This window comes from Gopherus evgoodei, chromosome 6, assembly GCF_007399415.2.
Source record: "Gopherus evgoodei ecotype Sinaloan lineage chromosome 6, rGopEvg1_v1.p, whole genome shotgun sequence".
NCBI classification, from domain to species: Eukaryota; Metazoa; Chordata; order Testudines; family Testudinidae; genus Gopherus; species Gopherus evgoodei.
Genome location: NC_044327.1, coordinates 76857684 through 76877602, shown reverse-complemented (window position 1 = coordinate 76877602; position 19919 = coordinate 76857684). Strand labels below are relative to the sequence as shown.

The 19919-nt window shown below is 38.9% G+C and overlaps 1 protein-coding gene across 8 annotated transcripts in view; it reads right to left on the bottom strand.

Annotated features, from left to right (window-relative positions):
* Positions 1-19919, bottom strand: part of FAM172A (family with sequence similarity 172 member A) — a 379631-nt gene that overhangs the window by 75473 nt on the left and 284239 nt on the right. For all 8 annotated transcript variants that reach the window (XM_030567394.1, XM_030567396.1, XM_030567402.1 and 5 more), the window contains 2 exons: positions 7865-7981; positions 4296-4380 (listed from right to left, as the gene is read on the bottom strand). In XM_030567394.1, the coding sequence (XP_030423254.1) occupies positions 4296-4380; positions 7865-7981 (202 nt within the window). The remainder of the gene's footprint in view (positions 1-4295; positions 4381-7864; positions 7982-19919) is intronic.

Below are 19919 nucleotides of genomic sequence, written 5' to 3'. Positions count from 1 at the left end.
CTGGGAGGATAACAGAACTGGGAAGTAGAGGGGTGGGACAGCTGCCAGAGGAACAAAAGGTTGGAGAAGGGAACTCGTGCCATCAAGCTGCTGAGAGACAGCACCTTGAGAAGGGACAACGGGCCAAGAGATGAAGAGCCTATAGAAACCAGGGTAGGTAGAAAGGATCTCAGGGCACAACCAGAATTACTGAGTCCTGATTCTGCAGGTCTGGCTTAAGGAACTTGAACAGGAACACAGTGGATTGGACAGGCCTGGGTTCCCCTACCAACCCCCGGACAGACTTTAGAACTGAGGAGATTTCCAGACCCCTGGGTACCAGGACCAGTTGACCCCACCAGGAATAAGGAGAAAACTCACATGCCTCAGCAGGACTCAAGAAAAATGGACTGACTGACTGACTGCCCCACCAGACCAGTGAACTCTGGTGCAGCACTCTGCTTGGCCAGAGAGGGAGCTGTTGAATTGACACACCAGCAGATGGAAAGCTAAGCAGCAATGTGACCATATATTGAGTACTGCACAATCAACAGTGAGTAGTTCCTCATTTTAGCAACTAATGTAGGCATTCCGCACTCACTCCCCATTCAGCCTTCCTGCACTTTGCATGCACAAGGAACAATTGCTTGGGCTCTATGCAGGTGAAGTGACTGTAACCCAGTAAGAATATTTCATGAACTTTCATTGCTATTACCACCGTTTCTTCCCTTCGCATTTATTTATTGCATCCCTTGCAGTTTGGACTGTAGGTTGCTTAAGGCAGGCACCTTACTTTTTGTTTATAAGTAATACAACCACAGTAGAGATTTGAGTCAATTTTCCTGTGTAGGCCTAATATACATCTTCCAATTTGTCTGAAGAATTAATTTAGCAACAGGTGCTGAAGAGTGAAAAGTTACAATGTGGGGTATGCTTTTAAAAAAGATGCCAATGAGATCCCAGAAATTTCACACTAGTGAATCTCACCTAAGAACCCAGGAAACTGATTGAAGGTTAAAGTATATATCACAGAAAAACCTATGGAAAGGACATAATTATGTAGGAAATGCTGCAAAATAATACTTATGAGGCTTGTTTATACTAGAATTTTTACCTTAAGTTAACTGACTGCCAATTAACTTGCAGTAAATAATGTTTGTAAAGGCTAATTTGGACTCTCCCCTAGGCTGAGCTCTAGGGTAAACAAACATTTGTGGAGTTTCCAGAACACAGAGATTTGGAGTCATTATCCTAGTGGAGGTAGTTAAAGGGGTTGTCAGATCTACCTTGGAGAAGTAGATGGCACAGTTTTCCTAAACTGAAGAGTTCTGAAATGAGTTGTGAAAGTCCAATGATGATCTCTAGGCATCTTTTTGGACCACCAGCCCCTCTGGAATATTCTCACAGATCACCTGCCCCTGGCACGACAACTTCTTTAAGACCCTGAGAAATGAACTGCAAAGAACTGCATAGAATATTCTGACTGAAGTCTCACCAATGCTGTATAAGAGGGAACCAATATCACCCTCATCTGTAACATGATTGCTCCAAGTATGGAACCTTAAATCACTTTGGCCTTTTTGGGCCACCACATCAAATTACAAGTTCATATCAAATTCATTGATATTTCTTCTGTAATTACTGCTTTTCAAGTCTTTCTGTACCCCATTAACTATATGTGTCCCTCATCCAATGCTATGACATATTATCTCACTGTTCCCAAGTCTCATTCTGCAATTTTAATTTTAAATTTAAAGTGTATTTATTATTCTTTGTTCTTAGTTTTATATAAGTATGAACGTGAATGAAAATATTAGCAGCAGATATGTTTTAACCAGTTAGTGATACTGTATTCAAAAGTCTGAACAACCTTGCTGGATATACAGCTTTGTTTTTCCAGTTTGATGACTTATTAATATGCTAGCCTCTCCAGTGCAGGATATGGCTGGTAGATTTGACTCAGCAAGCAGAGGGCTATGCCGTCAATGGAGGAGAGATCTGCTCACAAACAATTAGTAGTCACCTCCCCCCATCCCTGAACCTTGGTGTGCTGGGCAGGTGGACCCAGTATTATAAAGCTAACACATGGGATATGATCAAGACGCAATGATACACTTCTGATAACCTTGAACTTATTTCTCAGTACAGATGTACGTAAAAAGTGGTTTTCTGAGTAGAAAAGAGAGGTCAATTCTTTTTTTCCCTGCAAAGGATTAAAAAAAAATCTTCTTATTCTTCTAATGATTGAAACACTGTTCTTTTTAAATATCAAGAACAATGCTGCCAGTAGGTCAGTGTGGATTGCTTCAGTACTGCAGTTCTCAGAAAGGAAGGATTGAAATTAAATCTATCCACACTGGCTCCTAATGCTGTAATATCTAGTAACACTTCACATATTCATTATGGACAGTTTTAATGCAGATTTATATGTTAATGAGGATATATAATTAAGCTGTAGTGATTATTCTCTGTTTGTCTTTCAGCAAATATCTTACAGTTGTCTACTTACAATAAAATATAGACGAAATATAGTGAACATGAACAAAAACACGTTAGGAAACTAGAAGTCAACGACTGTTATATAATGTTGTACCTATTTAAAGCTCTGCGTATATACTAGAGAATCATCAAATTGCTATGACATAATTTATGTTTAAATCATTGTAGTCAAAATCTATTTGCAAAATATGTTATAATGTTTTCTAAAACATCAAAGAGCTGTACATAATTTAAACTTATGACATTAAATACAAAAACCTACATACAATTATTGGATGAAATCCTGGCTCCTTTGAGGTCAATGGCAAAACTCCCATTTATTTAAATAGAACCAGGAGTTCACCAGTTGTAACATTAAAACTATGCCCAACATGACTCATTTTCTTTGGAAACGTAAAGCTCAGACTGAAGCTAGTTCTTAACGCACATCATCATTAAAAAGTAAAATATATATAAATAAAGTGTCTTGTCTTTATTTTGAATATCTTGATTCTGGCTTGGTTATATTATAACCTTTATGTTATTGAAATATAATATTACAGAAACAGAACAAAAGCTGAACTGGAACCTTCTTGGTATTTTGGGTATATGCCAGTTATTCAAAACACCTGTTATTTACCAGCCAGACTGGAATGGCTCTTCTGAAATGAACCCATTATAGATCCTCTTCCCCCTCCAGTAATATGTACTACTATACAACAGTGGCACATATAGGGAAATTAAAGTTAAAACTAAAAGTTATCTAGAATTGCTAATTCTGTGCAGTATTAAATTTTCAAAAGTCAGTAACAACTTTTTAAAAATAATGAAAAGTTTGGTCTATGAATTCTGATGAGAACTGAAGCTATATTTTAGTTTTCCAACCAAAACAGCAGCAATAATAGAAACATTTCTATTTCACTGGGTTTGTACAGAACTGACACTTAGCACTTCTGGGCTTCAATCTTGCAGCTGGATCTACTAATATGGATCCATGTTCAAGTGCAGCTCTGACTGCAGGATTGGGGCTTTTAAATGAGCTCTAAAATAAAATACAACTAACTTTATATAGGCCTTAAAAAAAATCCTGAACTTCATTTGCAAGAATAGGACGTTAGACGACTTCAAATAAATAGTCATATATTAACCTGTAACTTGTAAAATGAACAACTGTGCTTCATGTGCAGCAGGGTCTTATAAAAATTAACATTCCATTCTTAATATGAAAATGAATACAACGATGGGTAATATGTTGCTTCTATCTTGTGCAGTATAAATTGTTTTACTATTTTACAGAAATCCTATAACTGCACTTTTGGCAAATTAAAGTTCAGTAGTAGCTTCTTATATTCCAAATGACTATTTCTATACTAAAGCTCTTGCAGTTATATTTACAAATTATGTTTCATTAATATCTTCCTGAAATTATTACATAACTTTATAACACATTAACAAATGATTTATTACATTAATAGCTTTCATTGAATAAAACACCTATGATTTATGCTTCCATTAATGAAAGACATTGCTATTTCACGAACATCACCAACACAGTAGAAAATCAGTTCCAGTATTCTGGTGGACTATAATTTTGGTTTACATTTTTGTAATTTGTACTGTTTGTACAGAACAGATTCATATTAACCGGAGATTCAGGGTCACTTTTTCATTACCATGGTTTTTTTTGTATTATCTTAATATCATGCTGGATGTTAGTGGGGAATTTAGCCTAAAATTCAGAGCTTTCACAATCTCCATCACTACTTTTCTTAAAGTTCCAATAATTCAAAAATTAATCAGACACACAAAAAAAAAGAGGGCTACAAAAGTATACATACCTGCAGAAACACGTGGGCAGTCTGGCAACATGGACTCTACTGATGTATCTAGTGGTTCTGAACTAGATACCCAGTTGCAACAGTTCTGTAATGTAAGAGACAATTTTATGGTGAAGCAACAATCTAAATCATTAGATTTAATAGACATAGGCCACAATTCAGCAAGTTAGTTAAATATGTGACTTACTTTAAGCAGCAGTCATAATCGAGACTGAAAGGTAAACCCAGTGGTACCGTGGACATGCTTAAAGTAAAGGTAAACCCAGTGGTACTGCGGACATGCTTAAAGTTAAGCATATGCCTAAGTACTTTGTTGAATCTGGGCCTTAGTTTCATATGTGGCCAAATATTATAAGTAAAACAGCAAGGCCCTGATTCAGCAAAAATACTTGAGCAGGTGTTTAATTTTAAGTATATCCTGAAGTGCTGCTTTGAATGGGGATGTATTTAAGTGCTTTGATGAACTGGCGTCTACATGAGTAGTCCCAATGCCTTATTACGGATGGATTTATCGGTTTAAAATTATGCTTAAATGCTTGTCTGAATTGGGGCCTACATTATCCAACATGTAATTCAAACCATTTTCCTTTGTAAATGGTTAGTAATTATTGATGACAAATATAAATCATCTCCCATCTTGCTTGCTTGTATTAATAGGTCATAATCTTTAGGATGTGATGATGCAAACTACTGTTAAGACAGAGCGATGGCCATAAAATTGTAAAGCAATGGATTATGACTGGAAGAATATAGTTTTACAGATTATTGAAATAAATGCCAATTTAGGTAAAATGAACTAGTACAGACACTTTAAAATGTAAATATCACCCTCTGTGGATGTATATTTAATAAACACTCAAGTTTATATTTCAGTCCTAAATTTTTGACTAAAAAGAACTTACTTTTAAATACCTTTTAAATACTCTTCTTCACTGGAATTTGTTCAGAGAAGATTGTGTATCAAAATATCAAATAAAATACTTCAACATTTGTTATTAGGATACGTTTGATACATTAGATATTAGGATTAGTCTGAGTACACAAAAATTGTTATATTTAAGATTACCTTATAAAGCAATGTGGCTATTTAGAGGCCTGTCAGTTAAAATACAAAATCTTCAAGGCTTCAGATATTACAAAACTATTTTGGAGCTTTGCCTTTGTAAAAACTGATTAACTTCATTAAAAAAAAAAAACTTTCTTGGAAAGAGCCAATGAATTTCCAGACAGATTTCTAAAAAATCATCCCATCAATCATGATTGCAAAAATGGCTGATTGCTATTCCGGTAAACAAGCATGTATTGTGTATTTTTAGATGCTTGCTGCCCTAGTTGTGCATCATGGAATCAGTCCTCACTGTGGAAAGATCCTTGACTGGTAGATCAAGTGTCTTATTGTATTTCCTTAATTCATTCTGTCTGGAAGAAGATGTCAGCTGTGTTGCAGTGAGGAGAGAATTTCAAAGGCTCCAGTCCCCACCAATAAAGGCTGAGGAATGGCTTTTGAATAGATTTGTCAAGGCAACCCTACTGTTCTGGGACCAGGGAGAGCAGGAACAACATAAAGGAAGGGTTGCTGTATGAGATTAGAAAGTGAAGTTCACAAAGCATGGCAGATTTTTGTAAGAAACAGTAGATCAATGAAACTATTGAACAGTGTGGAAAAAAAAACCCATGAAAACAAACAGTATCCAGTAATGTTATCTTTTTAGTAAAAATGGTTAAAATGTTAGTATTTCCATGTTTCACATGGGCTTTAAGGTTTAAAATGGAGATAAATTTTTTAATTTGCATGCCTAATTTTAATTAACAGCTGAATGTAAAAATGCAAATGTAAGAAATTATAAAAGAACTAGGATTTTTATTAGGTATTACATTCATTTGAAATAAATAAAATTAATATTAACTACTGCTAGAACACTACATCATAGAGTTTGAGATAATACAGAAGATTAGCACACAATTAACCAGCTTTTATGTGCAATGTGACACTTGCTTGTAGGAAATAAGTATTCTCGAAAGCAGTGTCAAGATATGTAAATGGATGATTTGTTTTATCATTCATCACTGCTCCTAATAAATTCAAAAATCATGACTTCTACAGGTACTAAAAATAGGTCACCAATGATACAGAACAGATAGCTTCAATGAAGAATGACTTTTTAAATAATTCATTCTTTCAATGACAGCAATTAGCACTACAGACAGGCAGTGATTAGGTGTACATTTTAATTATTATTATTCATTCTACCATTAGCCCTAAACCTGATTAAGTAAGAGATAGCTAGGTGATATGTTAGTCTTAATACCACTCACCTACACTTCACATATGTAAAAATACTTCTTATAGGAGATTTCCAATGTTAATGTAAAGTTATGACACTACATCCATGTTTCAGGCCATTAATCATGTTACTTATTCTTTAACATCTACTTTCTGTAAATGAAATTAAAGGTAATGTACTTGTCTCATTCAGACTAAATGTTCAAAGAAAAATGAGTTGTCAGATTCAAATTATTGGACTTAACATTTTCAGTTTTACCATGTAACATATATTTTAAGGGTTTGATTTCCCATAAAAAATGGGGATTAGTATTCTTTATATTTTTAACATTTAAGTCAGAGCTGTCAGACTGAATTCCAGGTGATTCTCTATTTCCATCAGTCATGGCCTATAAAACTATAAGGTTAAGTTAGGAATAGGCAGTCTATAAACAATGTTTCTCTAAATCCACAGGAAAACTCACTCCTATTAAAAAGTACAGGATACATTAGTTTATATTAGCACTATACAAATAGCACAATTAAAATTTCAAAATAAGAACAGATAAATACAGAAAAGATTCCCAATGACAACACTATGACCTTTATTTGATCAGGAACACAGATTCACAAACAAGAGTTTAGTTGATCTCACATTACAAATTATTTCTCTTTTTTAATTGCAGCTAGCCCATACTTAAGTCTTAAAATGCATAATAAATGTATTCCGTTATATTCCACCCACAGAAAAGAAGTTGTGCTTGCTGGCCATAAACCAATATCAGGTTAACCTCAGATCAACTAGCAGTTCCCATAGTACAGAAGTAATAAGAATGCTTTGCCCTTTCACCAAAGGATCTCTAAAGTACTTTATAAACAATTAAATCTCATAACACTTGTGTGAGGTGGATAAATTTACAGGAGTTCTACAGAGCATAAATTGAGGCACAAAAAGGTGAAAGAACTTGCTCCACAAAGCAAGCAGATTCAGAATTCAGGAGTCCTAAGTGCCTCCCAGTACACTACTCTGTTACCAGATCATGTGCCTTATATATTTGTACATACTTTGCTATATAGTAGAAGAGAAAACTACAGTCAGTTTTGATTGGTTTTCACTGGTGACTGAGTTCCCAAAATATTTTTAATTGAAATTATTTCAGGGACAGATGTAGGCATGCTGTTTACATAGTTCTTTAACAATGCTTTCTTGTGTATTTTAAAGAAATGGAAGAGGTCAGTATTTAAATACGTTTGTAGAATCATATAAAGCACTGTCTGCCCCAACTCATTTAAAAACCATTCTCACCTCTCGCATCCATTCTCGAATAGTTTTGCCAGCTTCTTGATGCCACACATTGTGAACAGAGTCTGTCAACGCCACAGCAGTTACCTTATTCTTTACATCTGCCTCTCGTTGAATCATCTGTTAAAAAATATGGGGTTTAAGTTCTTTTTTCACTTGAATGGTGTCTGCTTAGTAACAGATAATGATTTTAAATTTAAAAAAGCGAGACTAATACAAGTTGACTTCACTTGTTTTAAAGTTTATACAAATCCTAACAGTTCCAGACATACAGAAAGACCTAATATTTTTGATAAAAGAAATAATACTAACTTTTAACTCACTGAACTATTCAGTCCTATTATTTTCCATGTGGCTTGACAATTCTAGGATGAAAGGTATCATAGTGAAAAAATGGAAGATTCCCTGAGGACACCTTTTACAAGTTTTTTCAAGTTCCTATTTCTGTGCTTCAGGGAAGCTGAAACCCATGGTTCACTGTAAGCTACTCATGACTATCATCTACTAATTTTCAGTAGATTGCTGTAGTTTTTCCGACGTACAATCTTACTTTGACTTGTATGTTTTTTTTTCCCTTTTTCTATTCAATTTAGCTGCCCTGCACTCCTACTATGGTCCCAGAATTCTCTCTCTCATGCACACTATCATCAGAGCCTATCAATATTATTTTGTTTTCTAATATACTAGCTGTCGCAGCCCTAAGGTATTTTTCCAACATGGTGTCTGTATGGCCAATTGCCAGTCATCTAGAGGTCACACTGGTACTGTGTGCAACACAGTGGTGCGGTGTGCAACATTAGAGTGCCGTGTGCATTATTCCCGCTCTTTTTCCTGGTCACCTAGGGGTCAGGCTAGTGTCGTGTGCAGTCTCCTGCTCTTCTGCCTGGTAACCCAGGGGTCAGGTTAGTGCTGTGTGCATAACTCCAGCGTGCCGTGAGCAAAGGGGCCCAATCTGACCAATCATAGTTCAGTTCAAACGGTCAGATTAAGGTTGTGTGCAAAACTATGCTAGCGTGCCGGGTGCAGCTTCTAGCAGCTTCTAGTGTGCCGTGTGCAAATCCTATCAACATAGGGGGCAACAGCTCGGAACCTGGAGGGCGTAGGAGCTAGGGACCAATCAGATCCTGACAAGTGTAAAAAGGGCCTTTGAATAAAACCATGCCTCATCCCGGGATCTGTAGGAGTATCCATGGACTGACTGAAGGGCCTGATCAACCCTTCGGCCAGGGGTCTCCTCCGGATATAGCCGGCTCGGGACGTGTCGTATTATTACTTTTTCAACGTTATCTTCTAGGATTCAGAATGCTTCTGGTGTCTGTTCTGCTGGTCAGCTGCGCCTGGAATATGGTACTTGCTTTCTAATCTTTCTTTCTGTGCTTTGCTTAGCCTCTTCTCCTTTCCCCCTCTCTTATTTGGTACAGAATTGCATATGTTGTTATTTGATGTAGAGTTGTGTATAAATGGTATATAAGAACTGAGCTATTGTGATAACTACTATTGAAGGTAATTGGTGTATTTGATAGTAGTATTTGGTTAGTGTGCACACAGTTTATTTTATTTGGTGTATTCGTCTACCTTTTTTCTAAAGGGCAGTTAATTTTGAATCATTTGGTTCCTTGTTGATAAATGTAAACGAACTGCTTCAGGTTGTGTAAAGGTTTCTTGTTCCAATAATACTGTTAGTTGGTAAACGTGCTCCTCTCCAGCCCAAGTTGTGATTTTCTCCCTGTTAATAAACGGCCACGTAGTGTTTTGAAGTTTTTATTTGTCTTGTTTTAATTTTCCTTCCTCGATTGAACAATTCACCGAACCTGCTTTAGGGTCGGACACTAGCCTCCATTAAAATTTGACACAATGCCATATCTTAATGATGTGATTACTAAAAACAATAAAATGATTGCTGCAAATAACACACATGAATTGACAAAGATGCTCCTAGAACTCAACACTGGTCGACAAGATAAAGGGACTGCAAAGGAAGAGCAATATCAAAAACAGACAAAAGTTTTTAATCTCCTGACCCTAATTGGTAAAAACAGATCAAAGAAAGTGTAATGAATTATAGTTATAGAAACTGCATCTCACAACTAGTATTTTCACCATTGTATATGTTGTACTAAATGTAATTCTTTTTCCAACTTCCTCTCATGCAATGGCTACATGAACAATTTCTCTGCAGAAAGAGCCCTCCTTTGTTAGTAGAATCAACTATTTTTCAACATAATAGACTACTCTGAAATGACGAGAGACTATTGTTGTGAATTACTTTTCATATCATAAACAGACGAACATTGAAATCCATACTTTTGATACAGAAGCAATGTTCGCCAAGATCCTGTATAAACTGTCTTCTATTTCCTCTAAAGAGTACACATGCACATTCTTTTCACTGAGCACTACTAATATTGCCACCAAATCACTGCTGCACTTCCAAATCTTGAACTGCCATTTTTTGTTTTCCACTTATGCATATTTTAAAATGAATGTAATGAAAATAACACTCTGGCTGGCTGGAAAATATTCACCACCACTGCAAAGTGAACCTAGAAATTCCAATACCAGGTCAGACCAGTGGTCCTTTACCTATCACTGATAGTGGCCAGTACTAGATGGTTCAGAGGAAAGTCCAAGATACCTTGGAGAATTTTGTAAAAACATTCAGCTTGTTTTGATGAAAGATATGAATGGTATGAGTGTTATAGATAAAATTATTAGATTTTCTATCATTGTAGAAGGCCCCAAATAGGCTCAAATTCTATAAAACACATGAAGATGTTGATTCTTCATACACTATAGAAATCACCTGTTCCAAAACCACCTTGCTCTTCTTACACACCCTGTCAAGAGTCAGGTCAAAAGACCCACATGAGCAGAGTCACTATAGTATACCAAGTCCTGGGTCATACAGTTATATTTGAAGATTAAGCAGGTGATCTAGGGTGATCCATCAGTTCCAGGAACCAAAACCTTGAGACAGCCAAGGGCTAACAACAGTGATGTGTGGAGAGAGCTCCCAGGTGTTGCTTGTGAAAGTTCTGCTACTAAACTGAAGGGAAGCAGGGCCGGTGCAACCCATTAGGCGACCGAGTGCTAACATTGGGGGGGTGTGTGTGACTGCAGCGGCCAGACCCTCTACCGCCTCTGTTGGGGGTGGCATTTCGGAGGAGGGACCTTCCACTGCCTAGGGCAGCAAAAAAGATGGCGGTGCTCCTGAAGGGAAGGCTACAGAAATTTCACTACTCTTATGGAGCTTGCCTCCTCTCTGACTACTGTTAAATAACCCTTGCCACAGATGATTTACCTCTACAGTTCATAAATATACTTTTGGACATTATTTCCTCCCTCTCTTTGTTGTGGTGGAAATGCTGATTGCACTAACTGACTTATCCTTTAAAAACAATTCCAAGGGAAGGATACCTACACACTGCCCCTGCAAGATCTTCATGCCCAGCTTCCCTAAATTATACAGCTTGAACAATGTACTGTACTATCAATATACTCTGTTTAGCTTTCAGAAACACAGAGCACACTTTTTCAGCAACTGAAAATGAGTTCTTATATGGGTAGGTAGATCTAACTTAGCTAGATCATAATACGTTCTTAAGCAATTAGAGACCCATTCTGATAATCTTGGTAAGGAAACTGACCCTTTCACTTTCACAATGGCTACAAACAGTCTAGGTGTGTTCCTGAATGGTTTTGTCCTGATAAGGTAATATGACAGTACCCTTACTAAATCAAGTGTATGAAGTCTAGCTTCCCCCAAGCTGGAATGAGGTTTAGGTAAGAAAACTGGAAGATGAATAAATTGGTTCACATGGAATCTGAAACAACTTTGAGCAGGAATTTGGGATGAGGCCTGAGATTAATCCTGTCCTTATGAATACTCTGAGGGTCTGAATCAACCCTACCTGTCAAGAAGATATAATGGCTACTAAAAAAAATAGTCTTCACTGTTAGGTGGTACAGGGAACAAAGGGAGAGTCTGTCAACCCTCTTAATACTATATTGAGGTTCCCAAGAGGGAGATGACTCCAAAATTGGAGGGAAAACATGAATAAGACCCTTACGGAATCTAGCCACTGTAGGGTAAGAAAATGCAGTGTGGCCCTGAATATGAAAGAGGATGATGTGCAAATATTCCTAAGGAACAATCACGAAGTCCAGATTGTTTCAGAGCTAGTAAATAGTCCAATATCATTGAAATAAGTGTAGTCAAGGGAGAGAGTTAGTGCTGAGATGACCAAATATAAAATCTCTTCTGCTAAGCTTTATAAGTCAGTCTGGCTGAGGCTTTCCTGCTTTGGAGCAGAAAGTTCTGAACTTCAGCTGAACAGCTTCTTTTGGTGAACGTCAGCCAGCTGGTATAGTCTCTGACTGCTGTGCTGCAAAACTGTTGGGCAGAACAGGCAAAATAACCAGCAGCTACCACTGAGAAGCTTACTAGATCTGAATTCCCCAGAATTTCCTGGCCTGTGCTGGGACTGTCATGGGCCTAGATCCAGTATCTTGCCTAAATCCTCAGGACCATCAATATCACAGAGATCGAGGTTGGGGGGGGGCGCATACATTAGTCCCATTGTCCAGGGGTTCAAAAAGGTATCTTACAGGGAGTCTAGATGGGAGCCCCTCTGGAGCAGAACAGTTGGCATTTCTCAATCTGTGTCACATAAGTCTATTGTGCTGACATTAAAACATCACAGCTATGCATTAATTATGTCAACATCCATCAACAGACTTATGTCTATTGCCACTTGCTGCGGTGAACTTCTAAAGATCAACTCATCAGTGAGATATGGGTAGATTTGGATCCCTTGTCTCATTAAGTGAGCTACTACGGCTGACAAGTACATCCTCAGTATTGTGGGAAGACCAAAGGGCAGGATACTGTTCTGGTAATGAGATGTTCCTGCTAGGAATCTGACATATTTCCTGTAAGGCAGATATATGGTGTTGAGATGTTGAAGGTCCAGAATAGGAGGCTAACCATCTTTTTGTGGAAGGAGAAAATAATGGGAATAAAGACCCCTGATCCTTGAACTATAATGAAACTTCCTCCATTGCTCCGAGATGAGCCCACCTCTTGCTTTCACATTATCTTGTGAGTGGGATCCCTAAAGAGGGATGGGGAAGATGGTCGTGGGGTAGTAAGGGATTGGAACTGTAATATCAATTGCTGATAATCTCCTGGATCCACGGGTCTGTTTGATCCCAATCCAGGTTCCAACCCTCCCCCCCCCCAAAAAAAAAAAGACAGTTGCGAAAGTGAGGGAAAAGGGTAAAGAGCCTCTAAAGGTTCTGCCAGTCTCTTGAAGATGGCATGAAACCTGTTGTTGAGAGGAAGATGTTGAGTGCATCATATCTGAGGAAGAGGCAGCGCGTCCTCTGCATAGGAACCTGCGCTTCTTCCTTGGAGACTCCAATGGATTACAATAGAATGGAGCAAAGGTTTGAAATCTGGCTTGTTTCCTCCTGTGGCAAGGAGGGAAGGGATTCAAGCTCAGAGAGTCAAAATGGCTCTAGAGTCCTTTTAGTGAGTGGAAGGTCTCATGAGTCTTTGAGTTTCAGAAATCACAGCCCTCAAAAGGAAAATCCTCGGTCATGGTTTGGACCTCCCTGGATATTCTCGATGACTGGAGCTCAGAGGATCTTCAGAGCATAACCCATGTGGCCATGATGCATGCAGACATATCAGATGCATCAAAGCAGCCAGCAGGAAAGTTCTAGCTATCAGCTGCCCATCTCACATGATGGATTTCTGATCTTACGCTCCTGTGCGAGTCATGCCATAAACTAAGACAATTTGTCCCAGTGCACATTGTCTGGTAGCTGCCATTATTCATCTGGAGACCAGCAGAGAAGCAGAACCAGTACTGTCTATTCATCCTTTCGGAAGTGGTAGGTATTAATGCTGGAGTCTGCCACAAGTCCTTCGCATGTAGACTCTCTAGTTAATAATAGACAATGGCTGGATGTCTGGCAGCTTGTGTAACTTCTCTTATACTCCTTCTAGAGGGATGTTAAAAGTCTCACCCATGCATATAATTGGGTCTTAGAATGCCTTAAAGTCATCAGTTGGACAAGGCATAAAGGGATTGACTACCTCATCAGGGATGGATGATGAAACTGCTGCTGGGATCAATTATTCCTTTACTTCTGCCTCTTGATTGTTCTGACTCTTAAGAGAAAGGGCTCTAACCCTAGAAGTGGGCCAGAGAATGCTGGCTTCCAGGCCGATGGTTTGAATACCATAGGGCACCTAGTAGGGCCACTATCTGAAGTGCTGGGTACCAAGAGTGCTGCAAAGTCATTGCCAGAGGAAAGGTGGATTTAGCTGGTACTGCACTCTTTTCAAACTGGAGTTGAGGAGAGAGAGGGACTCATTTTAGGCCACTAGCTGCCCTTCAGTTTCAGAGTTTAAGATGAGTTCCAACAACTTGCTTCTGACGGTCCTGGAGACGGAGATGTCTGTCTTGTCTCATCTCTGGGGTGATGCCCTTTTCTACCCCTTTTTGAAGAAGTTGACAGATGGATTAAAATTGACAGGATGTCTCAGCCCTGAAGCTCAGGGAGGAACCAAGGCTCATTGTGGCATTAAGTAAGCCAGGGAATTCTGCCACTCCCAATGCAGGACCTGGCCTCTCTGGAGAGTCTTTCAGACAGGTCTCTTTCTACCCTGGTCCCTGGACTCACAACTCTTTCCGCTGGTTCAGAGATCTCCTAAGAACATAAGAACAGCCATACTGGGTCAGACCAAAGGTCCATCTAGTCCAGTATCCTGTCTTCCAACAGTGGCCAATGACAGGCGCCCAAGAGAGAATGAACAAAATAGACTCATAGACTCATAGGTCAGAAGGGACCAATATGATCATCTAGTCTGACCTCCTGCACAAGGCAGGCCACAGAACCCTACCCATCCACTTTTATAACAACCCCTAACCCAGGACTGAGTTATTGAAATCCTCAAAATTGGTTTGAAGACCTCAAGCTGCAGAGAATCCACCAGCAAGCGACCCATGCCCCACGCTGCAGGGGAAGGCGAAAAACCTCAAGGGCCCCTGCCAATCCGCCCTGGAGGAAAATTCCTTCCCGACCCCAAATATGGCGATCAGCTAAACCCTGAGCATGTGGGCAAGACTCACCAGCCAGCACCCAAGAAGGAATTCTCTGCAGTAACTCAGTTCCCATCCCATCCAACATCTCCCCGCAGACCATTGAGCAGACTTATCTGGTGATAATCCAAGATCAATTGCCCAAAATAAACTATCCTATCATAACATCCCCTCCATATACTTATCAAGCTTAGTCTTAAAGCCAGATAAGTCTTTTGCCCCCACTACTTCCCTCGGAAGGCTGTTCCAGAACTTCACTCCCCTAATGGTTAGAAACCTTCGTCTAATTTCAAGTCTAAACTTCCTAATATCCAGTTTGTACCCATTCGTCCTTGTGCCTACATTAGTACTAAACTTAAATAATTCCTCTCCCTCCCTAACGTTAACCCCCCTGATATATATATATAGAGCAAGCATATCCCCCCGCAGCCTTCTTTTGGCCAGGCTAAACAAGCCAAGCTCTTTGAGTCTCCTTTCATAAGGCAGGTTTTCCATTCCTCGGATCATCCTAGTAGCCCGTCTCTGGACCTGTTCCAGTTTGAATTCATCCTTCTTGAACATGGGACACCAGAACTGCACACAATATTCCAGATGGGGTCTCATCAGCGCCTTATATAACGGTACTAACACCTCCTTATCCTTGCTGGAAATACCTCGCCTGATGCATCCTAAAATCGCATTTGCTTTTTTAACAACCGGATCACATTGGCGGCTCATAGTCATCCTGCTATCAACCAATACCCCAAGGTCCTTCTCCTCCTCTGTCGCTTCCAACTGATGCGTCCCCAACGTATATCTAAAATTCTTATTATTAATCCCTAAGTGCATGACCTTGCACTTTTCACTATTGTATTTCATCCTATTACTATTACTCCAGTTTACAAGGTGGTCCAGATCTTCCTGAATAGTATCCCTGTCCTTCTCCGTGTTAGCAATACCCCCCAGCTTTGTGTCATCCGCAAACTTTATTAGCACATTCCCGCTCTTTGTGCCAAGGTCAGTAATAAAAAGGTTAAATAAGATCGGTCCCAAAACCGATCCTTGAGGGACTCCACTAGTAACCTCCTTCCAACCTGACAGTTCACCCTTCAATACGACCCGCTGGAGTCTCCCCTTTAACCAGTTTCTTATCCACCTTACAACTTTCATATTCATCCCCATCTTTTCCAATTTAACTAACAGTTCCCCATGTGGAACCGTGTCAAACGCCTTACTGAAATCGAGGTAAATTAGATCTACCGCATTTCCTTTATCTAAGTAATCCGTCACGTTCTCAAAGAAGGAGATCAGATTGGTTTGGCACGATCTACCTTTAGTAAATCCATGTTGCAATTTGTCCCAATTACCATTGACCTCTATGTCCTTAACTACTTTCTCCCTTAAAATTTTTTCCAAGACCTTACATACTACAGACGTCAAGCTAACAGGCCTATAATTACCCGGATCACTTTTATTCCCTTTCTTAAAAATAGGAACTACGTTAGCAATTCTCCAGTCGTACGGCACAACCCCCGAGTTTATCGATTGCTTAAAAATTCTCGCTAACGGGCTCGCAATTTCACGCACTAGTTCCTTTAAAAATAGATAATCATCAAGTGATCCATCCCGTCCCCCATTCCCAACTTCTGCAAACAGAGGCTAAGGACACCATCCCTGCCCATCCTAGCTAATAGCCATTGATGGACCAATCCTCCATTAATTTATCTAGTTCTTTTTTGAACTGTGTTATAGTCTTGGCCTTCACAAGGAGTTCCACAGGTTGACTGTGCATTGTATGAAAAAATACTTCTTTTTGTTTGTTTTAAACCTGCTGCCTATTAATTTCATTTGGTGGCCCCAAGTTCTTGTGTTATGAGAAGGAGTAAATAACACTTATTTACTTTCTCCATACCAGTCATGCTTTTATAAACCTCTGTATATCTCCTCTTAGCTGTCTCTTTTCCAAGCTGAAAAGTCCCAGTTTTATTAATCTCTCCTCATACGGCAGCAATTCTATATCTCTAATCATTTTTGTTGCCCTTTTCTGAACTATTTCCAAGTCCAAAATATCTTTTTTGAGATGGGGGACCACATCTGCATGCAGTATTCAAGATGTGAATGTACCATGGATTTATATAGAAGCAATATGATATTTTCTGTCTTATGATCTATCCCTTTCTTAATGATTCCCAACATTCTGTTTGCTTTTTTGACGGCCGCTGCACTGAGTGGATGTTTTCAGAGAATTATCCACAATGACTCCAAGATCTCTTTCTTGAGTGGAAACAGCTAATTTAGACCCCACCATTTTATATCTATAATTTGGATTATGTTTTCCAGTTTGCATTACTTTGCATCTCACAGCTCTCCTTCCTGGGGCTGTGCAATGAGTTAAGCAGGCTTCCCCAGTCACCAATACGTGGGTTCTTGTCCTGCTGCACAGAGCCCTTCTTCATCCTTGGACTCACATACTTCTTCTCCTTGGTTCAGGGGCCTGACTTTGAAGCTGTGCTGTGAATCAGGCAGGCTTCTTCAGCCCACTAATCTCCTGTCTGGTTCTAGTTCCCATTCTAGGCAACCTCTCTCCAGAGTCAGTGTTCCCCTACAATTCTCCTCTCCTGGTTGTCTGCCCCACTCCTTTCTGTGAGTCACCTAATGGCTGGCTTATTGTGTTCAGGGGGTAGTTACCCAATTAACCCCATGGCTCCATTTCCCTACTTGAACATCTATTTCCTCATGGAACAGGGGTTGTCTGGTCCCTTACTCCAGTGCCCCTTAAATGGGAAAGCACACCCTCTTTTAGTTCATAAACTATTGTCAGATATTATTGGGCCTGATTCTAATTCACACTGTGATCCATTTACACTGGGCTGGCAACATAAAAGTGCCTTAAAGTAGATGCAAGTGCGATTTACTACAAGGATGTCTGAGTCCAATGATTAAGGCTATTCTTCTTTACAGGATTTGTTTCCTCTTAATTCTCCTAACTGAACTTGACTATACAAGACAGAAACACCATCATCGCACTGGTGTCTGAACTCTCTTTCAAAGACAACCTACAATGGGATCTACAGCTATGTAAGGCTAAGTGTAGTGAGCTGGGAGTACAAGAAAGGAAATGCATTAGTTATGTAAATCAATTCAATTCATAACAGAGGATGGGAAAACAAACTTAATCACACCAATGAAGGCATAGAGTATTTTTTTGAAAGCTTCATGAACAACAGCAGAGTTTTGCAATATACATGCTATCCATGACTATGTCCATATGAATACATGGATGGGTGGAGGAAAAGCCTTGTAGTCACAGATGGGAAGCAAGAGGGGCCTTCCCTTTTGCCCCAGTGACTTGTCTCATACAATGAATGTAGCACACGTTGGGAGCTATGTGAGAAAGCTCCACTATATGCTAGCTGGCTGGAGCAAATAAGATCTCCTCTGAGCAGCTCAAAAAATAGCATCCCAGGTAAAGGGACAAAAATATTGTTTTCAGCAATCTATAGAATTCTGTAGAATTTTCTATGGAATGAAATAGAATATAACTCTGTAATTTGAGTTAAATTACAAAACTTTTCAATCCTTATTCACAGGTTCCCATAACATCAGACATATCACCATTCCCACAGGCAAAATATATATTTCATAAATACAGCCTTAGTATGCAGAAGAATACAAATGTGTAAGAAAAATATCAAATGTATACTTACTAAGGACAACACAGGGAAGTCACAGTATAATTTATTCCCTAATAACGTATATATATATTTTACATACAGAATATAATAGTCTGGTTGTGATGTCTATGTTAAAATATATTCTGTACGAAAAAGTCCCAGCCAATGAGCACTGTGGAATCTGAAACAGTTACAGGCAAGTTGCCTCTATTTGCACGGATGAAAATTTGTGCACATACTTTTACATGTCTAAATTTTATTGACTTATTCAGTCAAGTGACAGAATCTATCACTTTCACATGCACAAATAAAACCACCTTGAAGCCCCTTTGAAAATTTGGTCATTAATTTCAGATATATTTGTTCTTTATTGTGGATCAATTTTAATACAGCTGTTATCAACTGCGACTCTGTACTGTCAATTGACATGCTACTGAATTCAGTCAGATATCTGACATACTTGATAGTGTAACAAAGTAAGTATCAATACTTGTGACACTGAAAGTTATATATGACAGCATAACATTTTTGTCAAAAGAAATTATCAGCATGCCACAATTTATGTTATAAAAGGCCAAATCCTGCAAACACTTAGTTCCATGCTTACTCCTTCACCTAACCACACTGAAGTCAAACTATAAATAAATGTAAGCATACTTGTGGGAATAGCTATTCGTGAGGGGTCCATAATATCTATAGTTGTTGTTATAACAAATGTAATAAGGAATAAATATTCAAAAATTTGAGAAAGGTTATTAAAATATGTCTCTATTTCTATAAGGCTCCACCAATCAAAATTTATCCTCTACAGCTGTTGGTATAAGAGCTCTCTGGGGCTTCTGGCACACTTAGCCCTTCTGGTCACTCCTAATTAAGAATGGGCAAACTGATTCAGTCAAAATAAGAAATGGTCCAAAATTTCATCCATTTCGTCAACTCTTTTTAAAAATTTGAGTTGGTTGGGAAGTCTCTCCTTCCTCTAGGCCTTCCACCCTCATTTGCTCATTAAGATATGATATAATATCAATATTATATCAATATTCCTCATGCATTTGAGGAAGTGGGTATTCACCCACGAAAGCTCATGCTCCAAAACGTCTGTTAGTCTATAAGGTGCCACAGGATTCTTTGCTGCTTTTACAGATCCAGACTAACACGGCTACCCTCTGATACTTAATATCAATATGGTATTCCTCAGGTTTCAATGAACACCCAAATGGGCACAAATTCTCAGTAGACGTGCTGGGCTCTGTGAATTGTCTGGGGCAGGGGAAGGACAGAAGAATTCACAGC